The sequence below is a fragment of the Raphanus sativus genome, unplaced genomic scaffold (assembly GCF_000801105.2).
Source record: "Raphanus sativus cultivar WK10039 unplaced genomic scaffold, ASM80110v3 Scaffold1288, whole genome shotgun sequence".
Lineage (NCBI taxonomy): Eukaryota > Viridiplantae > Streptophyta > Magnoliopsida > Brassicales > Brassicaceae > Raphanus > Raphanus sativus.
In genome coordinates this window covers 14,715-23,417 of record NW_026616601.1, presented here as the reverse complement: position 1 = coordinate 23,417, position 8,703 = coordinate 14,715, and the positions used below count along the sequence as shown (strand labels likewise).

The following is an 8,703-nucleotide window of genomic DNA, read 5'->3' as shown; positions in this document are numbered from 1 at the left end:
GAATTTTTTTCTGGGCGTACTGGTCTCGTTCACCGGTCTCATTGTCACAAAACGAGCTGACTCACCAGAATGCCTGCGAGTTGACAAGGTACTTCTACCTGTTTCTATCTCCAAGTCCTGTCCCCAAATTGAAATGGTTCTCGAATACAAAAAGACTCTTTATCTTTCGTTTGATATCTCTTTGTAATTAATAATGCTTGTGACATTTCTCTTGGTTTCCAGGAATTGGCCTTGTTGATGAAGAGACCATTCCTTAATGGGAGGTCGAGGTTCTAAGATTGGTACATGTTGTTGGGAGTCATCACACAAGACTACTCTTCCTGAAGCTCCCCATGTTGGTGAAGTCTCTGTTTGTTTCTTTTGTTAGAAACCACATGCCTCTCTTTTCTCTTATTTCTTTTTCTTTTGTATGCTAAAAAATTACAGAAAACGAAGAGAACTGTGAGGAAACAGATTTGCTGTCTTTCCGTGAATACACACTAGAACAGCTTAAGATCGCCACCTCTGGTTTCGCTTTGGAGAATGTCGTGTCTGGAGATGGAGAAATGCCTCCAAATGTTGTCTACAAAGGGAAGTTGGAGAATCATCAGAAGATTGCTATCAAGCGCTTTTCTCGATTTGCCTGGCCTGATCCACGCCAATTCCTTGTATGTTTTCCTCCTCCATCTTTCATGTTAATCGTTTGTCTCTTCCAACTCTGTATGTGTCTGTTTCCAGGAAGAAGCAAGATCGATTGGTCATCTACGCAGCAATAGAATGGCCACTTTATTCGGTTGCTGCTGTGAAGGCGGCGAGAGATTACTCGTGTCTGAGTTTATGCCTAATGGGACACTAGCCAAACACCTTTTCCACTGTAAAAACAGGCCAGCCTTTGATCAAAGAATATATATTGGATTGATGCTCGACCACTTGCTTAGCACATTTTTCTGAAACAGGGGAAACACAACCGATGGGATGGGAGATGCGACTACGGGTTGTTTTACACCTTACAGAAGCTCTTGATTATTGTTGTAACAGAGGACGCACTCTGTATCATGACCTCAATGCTTACAGAGTTTTATTTGACGAGGTAATTCCATTACACTAAGAAGCTCTTTTCCCAGAGGAAACCATTTCTGTTTTTTTTTTTTCACTGGCTCTGCTGTGGCCATTTAAGGAATGCAATCCAAGACTTTCAACATTCGGCTTGATGAAGAATAGCATGGATGGGAACAGTTACAGCACAAATCTTGCTTTTGCCCCTCCCGAGTATATACGAACTGGTGAAATTGAATTTCCCTCCTCTTCGTAGGGTCATGTTTTTTCAGTTATTGATATAATTGTATTGAGAATTTTAAGTGTTTGTTGTTGTTATAGGGAGAACCACTGCAGAGAGTGTGATTTACAGCTTTGGTATCCTTTTGCTTGATATTTTCACTGGAAAGCATATTCCTCCTAGCCATGTAAGTGTGTACTAGTACTCTCAATTTTTTTTGAAGTCTCTTTACTATTTTGTTTTTGTATCTCAGTCCTCTGTCCTTGTTTGTGTGGGTAGGCCCTTGATTTGATTCGAGACAGAAAACTTCAGACGCTAGCCGATTCTTGTTTGAAGGGACAATTTTCCGACAGCGATGGCGCTGAGTTAGTACGCCTGGCATCTCGCTGTCTTCAGTATGAAGCTCGAGAGCGACCAAACCTAAAATATTTGATAGATGCACTGACAACTCTCCAGAAAGATAAAGATGCAGAGGTTCCGTCTCATGTCCTAATGGGTCGTGGTACTTTTGTGTCAGCTTTATCTCCTTTTGGGGAGGCTTGTTTGAGAAAGGACCTGAACGCTATGCTCGAGATGTTGGATAAAATTGGTTACAAAGATGATGAATCGGTAAGTCTGACACTGTTGTATCAAACTGTTAAATCACTTTAGAAGAACCCACCCTTATACGATGAAGGCTTATTTTATTGTTTGACATGACATGTTGAAATGCAGGTATCGTTTCTGTGGACGGACGAGATGCAAGAAGCTGTAGAGTCGAAGAAGAAAGGCGATATTGCATTTAGACAGAAAGACTTAAAAGAAGCCATTGAGTTTTACACTCAGGTCTGTCTTTCTTTCGTTGGCATTTTGTATCCATAACAGGAACTTCATCTTTAGTTGACGGTGTCCCTCCCATGTCTATAAATGTGCTCAGTTTCTTGACTTGGGAATGATCTCTGCAACAGTCTTTGTGAGACGGAGTCTAAGTTACGTGATGAGCGGCATGGGGAAAGAAGCTTTAGAAGATGCAATGAAAGCACAAGGCATATCTCCAGTGTGGTACGTTGCATTGTATCTCCAGTCTGCTGCGCTTGATGCCCTGGGAATGGAGAAGGAATCCAAGATGGCACTTCTGGAAGGATCGGAACTTGAAGCCAGGAAGATTTCACCGTCCACACACTGACCTGAATACTATTCTTCCAGGCAGAACTGAACGCATAAGAGAATGTTAGAACATTTGTACTAAATAAACCATAAACCCCTCTACATGGTAAGAGTAGAAGGCGTTTCAGTTGGTAGATAAGAGAGGTTTGGATTAAACAAACAACATTAATTAACAAGTGATGATCTGCTGATATAGTTGGGCCTAGTTGGGGTCCATGTTAACCTATTACGGCCTGGTAAGTAATCAAGAGAATAAAAATGAGTTATCTTTTTTTTTGTTTGCGTCTTATGGAGACATTCATCACATTTTCTTCTTCTTCTTCTTCTAGTTGGAATCGAGATGAATCCCCAAGTGGACAAGGTGGTGAGAAGAACGACTATGGTGGCCACTGCTGTTGCGTCTTACTTACTCCTCACCGCTGATTACGGCCCCGAGCCTAACGCTCTTGATCCTGTTAGTTTTCTGTCTTCTCTTTGATTCTATCCTCATCGTATATTGTTAGATGAACAAATTCGCTTGACTTTCCTCTCGATTAGGGTTGCAATCACTAGGTTTATGAGATCTCTTGATAGTTTTGCTGCTTAGTACGGTTGAAATTGGGTTTAGATCTCACTCTCTCTGGGAGAAGTCAAAATTGGATATTTACACAAAAGAAGACCCCAGAATTCTCAAGAGTCTTTGACTAGTGTTGTGCATCTGTTGGTGTCATTATTTTGCTATATCCATCTACTACCGAGTCTTGTTGACAGTTATGCATATGATTGGAATGGAGTGAGTCTTACACCCCATATGACAAAACATTTGCAGATCAAACAGAGAATAGTATCAGCTCAAGTTTCTGTCAAAGACTTCTTCTTTCCTTCATCAAAGCACAAGTAACAAGCGACATACTATCTGAAGCAAAGATGTTTGCTGAACATCAAAAACACCAACTTTCATCAGTCTTTTGTTCTTTTCTTTGTCTCGTTTTCAGAATTTACTCTTGCTCTCTCCACTCTACCTCTTTAACGACTATAAGATATAATGTTCATAATAACATGTCATATGTGGATTAGTTCCCTTTTGCCCCGATTCGTGGACACACATAAGAACAAACTGAACAGAATCTGACTTTAAAGCTTGGGTTTATATCATTATTTATGTTCAATTTTTCTCTTTGTAAGATTACCACCACCACCACCACCACCATACAAAACCTCCTTCACCCGGTCAAAAACAACTAATCACAAACAAGGGGACGGATAGAAGAAATATGATTATTACGACACAGATAATAACAAATATTCTTAGCTTTTTGACTTTTACGCCCACTAAAGCCCAAAAAGAAAAGACACGTGGATTTTTCTACCAAACAACACTAGTACAACGACACATCGACCGCCGTCCGATCAGAGATTTCCCGTAAATCTGACGGCTTAGAAAATAAAAGTAACACTGAACATCGTAACAATAAAATATCTAATGGCGGCTCCGCCGAATCGGCACACTCATTGACCGTACCATAACCGATCTCGTGATACCCATATAGAGGCGAAAAAAACAAGCGTTTGCGTTTGCGTTCAGCTAAAAAGGCTTGGGCATGTTGTACATGAACATATCCTGTAGCGGAAACAGCTGATTGCTCCCTCCTCCTCCTCCAAACGCGTTATCCACAGTGGCATCTATGTAATTAAACCCATAGTCAAGGCTACTTTTGTCGCCCGACCAATCCTTCCACTTGGGCTCGCTCTGAACCTCGCTCGTGAACTCCGGCGACACCACCTGCTCCGAGCAACTCGACTCAGTCGTGTGCAGCTTTGGCACCGAGTCCGACGTGTCAAAATACACGAAGTCATTCGCCATCACCAGCGGCGGAGGCATACCCATCTCCGACAGCCTCGGCTTCTCCTCCACGACCTCGTCGGAGATACCTCCGTAACCAACCGGAGTTGGCGGTGGTTGTGGTCCTCGCTTCTCGATAGCTCCCTTTTTGTTGTAAATCCGACAAAGAACCCAATCATCCAGCTGTAATAATTAACATCCGGTCCGATTAATTAAAAAATAATAAATAAATAAAAGAAAAAATGGAAAAATTTAGATGGAATTCAATACCCTGAGACTGTTCTTCTTCTTGCGAGCAGCGGATCGGTCAACATCGGCAAGACGGTACTCATGCATGATCCAATTGGTTTTCTCACCCCTGGGAGCTTTACCGGCGTAGAAAACAAGAGCCTTCTTAATCCCAACCGGTTTAGGAAGTCCGATCGGTTTATCAGCTCCAGTTGCTTTCCAGTAACCCGAACCAGCTGACCGGTTTGGCCGAGATCCATTTGGATATTTTCTGTCTCTTGGAGAGAAGAAATACCATTCCTTTTCACCATACAAGGCTAAACCTGAAATCGGAAAAAAAAAAATCTCAGATTTAGATTCCAAAGAAAAGACCACCACAAGAGATTATTTAGCTGAGAATCGAAAAAAAAAAAGAAATTACAAACCGGGAAGCTCCCAAGGATCATATTTGTAGAGATCGATCTCAGCGATGATGGGGACGGCGATGGACTGAGAGGCGCATTTGCGGCAGAGATAGTGCATCACTAGCTCTTCATCTGTTGGGTGAAATCGGAATCCTGGTGGCAACTGCATTTCTGACATTTTCGGATCTGTAAAAAAAAAGGAAAAGCCTCTGAAACTTGCCGTTTTGAAACTTGGAACGAAGGAGAGAACAGTCGAATATATAAGGAGAGGGGGAAGGACACGTGTCGGATTATGGTACTTGTTGTAGGCGGAGTAGAAGAGCTTCTAGAACACACGTGGGTGGATGACGCTGCCGGGACACGTTTCGAGAGGAGAAGTCTGTTGCTGACGTGGCGATGAGTTGATGTTGTCACTGCTTACGTTTTTCGTGTAGAGAAAGGGGGTCCACTCACTTTCCCCTAAACTCCAAAATCCAACCGGTCCGATACGACCGAACCCTGATGGGGTCTATCTCTATGGATTCTTCGTTTCCGGTCGGTGGATCTGTGGTACCCACTTCTCCCGTAATTTCTTCTTTTTTTTTTTTTGTCTTTTTGCAAAAGGTTCATAGCATATCAACTCAAAACTAAAAGTGGACCGGACCGTACATGACAGATCCAAATTTTCTTATTACATAAAAAACAAAGATTTAGGGCCCCTAGTCTACTTTCAATCAATGCTGGGCTGTTCGGCCCGCGTGCGACTACCACTGCGAAACGACCAAAAGGTCATTTTCTTGTATGCAATAGTAAATTTATAGTATAATATGAATACATTTCGTCATCATAAGACATAAAGACCGGATCATTACTAGTCATTACCCAAAGAAATAGGTTTTGTCTGATAACAATACACAAGTAACATCAATCTTATTATTACCAAATGGGTTTCTTATGTCTCCAGTAATTTTCTTTCTTTATTCGCCACATCTTAAAAACTAACAGTGAGCCAAATCAGAGCTTCGACGTCACGGAGGGATTAGGAGGTCTTGCCTCTCTTAACAAGGCCTCTTGCGTTAACGATACAACCAGCTGTTTCACATATCCAAAAACAAATTAGGAATTACATCATTTTTCCTTTTTCGTCCCCTATAAACTTATAAACATTTAGCAATTCGAAATTTTGATGCTTTGAAAAAGAATATATCATGTTCATGTCCTCAGATTAATATATATATCTACTAAATGAGGCCAGAAAAAAGATAGCGAAGAGTACCTCTCCTTTTCTGTTGAACATTTCACCAGTGACAAAACCCCTGGTCACGTGTGCAGTTGGACTAACAATCTGCAATAGTCAGTCATCGTTGAAAGAGGGCCAATGTTAACATGTCTATTAAACTATTTCATCAAACATGTCTATCAGAGACTTCAATCTTTCTTGGATAGAAAAAAAAAATACCACAAAAAGCAACCAGTCATCAGCTCTAAGAGATCGGTGAAACCACATCCTGCAAACCCAAAAAAGAGGAAAAGCGAGTAAGGACTAATTACTGACTGTAACTCCCTATCAGGATATTGTCTCAATGTAATCAAATAAATAAATAACAAAGACATATAACACTCATATTTCACCAAGACAAAATAAATAACTTACGCATGGTCCAGGCTAAGTGCAGCAGATCTCAGGCCCTTTCTTCGGTGAGGGTTCAAACTGATGCTTGCAAATATCAAATCCGAAGCAAATGCCACAACACATCTATAAAACAAACGTGGCTTGTCAAATGATCAGTTTGCTATACACAATAAATCGAACTTTCAGAAAGAACAGCACTCAATAGATTTGTCAATGATATTTATCTGTTATTTTAAGAGTCTCAGCCATGATATAAATTTATCAATCAATGATCCTAAAAACACCATCAATTCACTCGTCTCCAGTGATTGTTGCTTTTTAGAAGCTGAAAGGGATGTTACCAAAATGAATAATAGGCTGGTGATTTACACAAATGTAAGTAGATGATGGAGGTACTTACCGATGCAAAGCTTGGTCATCAGAAAGCTTTCCCTTTGCTCTAAACCAATACCTCAATCTACAAGAAGACGTTTTAGAATAAAACACAACAAAGAAATAAAGAGTCTCTGATGTAAGTGATGAGTTTCATGTGTAAGTCAAATCACATGAACCAGGTTGACCATGTAGAATGAATGAAACTATAATAAATCATTCATCACGATTTAAGCTGAGTTGTACACCTTGGTGGAGACTTTGTCTGGTTTGTAGAATTACTGGGCTCACAAAACCGAATCTCTATAGGCCATGGAATAAAATTTGCAGTTGCAACTTTGTTCCGGTAACTCCTGAAAGGAAGAAACAGTTGGAGATTCAACTTGAGCTTCCTGAGCTAATTTTTTAAGACAATAGCAAACACTACCACTTACCTAGGAAGATGAGGGTCAGTTATACGACGTTCACGCAGCTCCTCTAGTGATAGAAGCTGCAGCAGATAATGGTGAATAGGAAACCCCTCAGAATTTATTGAAATATTTATTAAATTTTGGAAGAACAATTCACCGTATCAGGATCCGGTGCAGTGGGTATGGTTGACTCCTGGTGATCAAATCCCTGTTGCTCTTTCTATTGAAATCAAAGAAAGAGATAATTTAAAATCTAGTTTCACAGTTTTATTAAAATCTAGATTCTGACCCGCCCTTTGAAAGAGCGGGTATATTTTTATTTTAATTTTTGTAAAAAAATTAACCTTTATAGTTTTGTTTTTTTTTATAATTATATCTGTGTTTAATATTTTAATATAAATTTTTGTAACGATATTAAGTATGTTAGGTTGCATATCTATACACTTATGCCATATATATTTAGAAATTAATTTTTAAATTTATTTCTAAAGTTTGTAACATATTATATTTACTTAATAGTTACCTAACATAATTATTAAGAATATTCGTACCCACAAAAATGAATCGTAGTCGACCCGAAAATCAAAGTCTCATTATCTATTATATCTGGCATATACATTCAGACGGTTTTTAAAGTGTTATATCCAAAAACCAATATCAAATCTAACCTGAATCGAAAACCTGACATTTTTTTTGAAAAATGTTTGATTTTTAATATATTTTATTATATATGTATATATATATGTGTGTGTAAATGAGTTAATATGATCTTCACTAACTTTAAGTAAAATTACATTTAATAATTATTTTTAATTGAATAACCTATTTAAAATTCATAAAATATAATTTTTATGAATAATACTTCTACAATAATATCAGCTGATCATGTTCTTAATTTTATAAACCCGTTATATTTTTTTTTACATATGTTTTCAGAAATTTATTTTTATATTTGTATCTTTCTTTGTAATCATTTATAATTTTTTGATAATCATATTTGTGTTTTTATTTGTATTCATATTTTAAAATGATTAGTAAGAAGTTTTGATAATTATATTGGATTTATCATATTGCATAAATATACATTTGTGGCAAATTCATTTAATACAACAATGTTCCCTGAATGTTTTTGTTTATTAAATAAATTCTCAAAAAATAAAACTTAAGATGATTATGTTTGGTACATTGGGTAAGATGATCATTACGTTATTTTTTTTGAGCAACATGATTATTACGTTATTATCTCCCACTATTTGCATCTTTATTTAATTTTTGTTTATATTTGATTAAATAAGATATATATCAGTTACAAAAAGTAGCCACCGATAATTAGGCAATATGAGTGGTGGTTACATCCACAATCTATATTTCAGTTTAAATGCAGTTATACTAAAAAGTATGTATCATTAAAATTTTAAATTGGACCTAACCCATATCAATTGGACATGTTGAAG

At 38.1% G+C, this 8,703-nt stretch overlaps 3 protein-coding genes across 7 annotated transcripts in view; 1 reads left to right on the top strand and 2 right to left on the bottom strand.

Annotated features, from left to right (window-relative positions):
* Positions 1 to 3,473, top strand: LOC130494276 (serine/threonine-protein kinase BSK4-like). Of its 5 annotated transcripts, XM_056998561.1 has the most exons (13): positions 1 to 88; positions 223 to 338; positions 427 to 647; positions 718 to 853; positions 936 to 1,069; positions 1,157 to 1,262; positions 1,357 to 1,442; positions 1,535 to 1,864; positions 1,970 to 2,080; positions 2,172 to 2,507; positions 2,598 to 2,637; positions 2,731 to 2,855; positions 3,210 to 3,473. In XM_056998561.1, the coding sequence occupies exons 2-10, from the start codon at positions 257 to 259 to the stop codon at positions 2,418 to 2,420; spliced, it is 1,455 nt and encodes a 484-aa protein (XP_056854541.1). In that variant the 5' UTR covers positions 1 to 88; positions 223 to 256; the 3' UTR covers positions 2,421 to 2,507; positions 2,598 to 2,637; positions 2,731 to 2,855; positions 3,210 to 3,473. The 5 variants fall into 5 exon arrangements, with proteins under 5 accessions (XP_056854541.1, XP_056854540.1, XP_056854542.1 ...); XM_056998560.1 differs by having other exon boundaries at positions 2,172 to 2,637; XM_056998562.1 differs by having other exon boundaries at positions 2,172 to 2,637; positions 3,152 to 3,473.
* Positions 3,474 to 3,642: 169 nt separating this feature from the next.
* On the bottom strand, positions 3,643 to 5,713 carry LOC130503997 (NAC domain-containing protein 2-like). Its single transcript, XM_056998559.1, has 4 exons — positions 5,696 to 5,713; positions 4,877 to 5,180; positions 4,494 to 4,774; positions 3,643 to 4,406 (listed from the first exon to the last, which is right to left on the bottom strand). Exons 1-4 carry the CDS (start codon positions 5,711 to 5,713, stop codon positions 3,966 to 3,968), a joined length of 1,044 nt encoding a protein of 347 aa, XP_056854539.1. The 3' UTR covers positions 3,643 to 3,965.
* The window catches only part of LOC108836966 (acyl-CoA hydrolase 2-like), a 5,182-nt gene continuing 2,084 nt past the window's right edge, over positions 5,606 to 8,703 (bottom strand). The window contains exons 10-17 of the mRNA XM_056998565.1: positions 7,407 to 7,469; positions 7,274 to 7,329; positions 7,088 to 7,192; positions 6,868 to 6,924; positions 6,489 to 6,590; positions 6,294 to 6,342; positions 6,111 to 6,179; positions 5,606 to 5,926 (exon numbers count right to left, since the gene is read on the bottom strand). Coding sequence (XP_056854545.1) covers positions 5,849 to 5,926; positions 6,111 to 6,179; positions 6,294 to 6,342; positions 6,489 to 6,590; positions 6,868 to 6,924; positions 7,088 to 7,192; positions 7,274 to 7,329; positions 7,407 to 7,469 — 579 coding nt within the window. The 3' untranslated portion in view covers positions 5,606 to 5,848. The remainder of the gene's footprint in view (positions 5,927 to 6,110; positions 6,180 to 6,293; positions 6,343 to 6,488; positions 6,591 to 6,867; positions 6,925 to 7,087; positions 7,193 to 7,273; positions 7,330 to 7,406; positions 7,470 to 8,703) is intronic.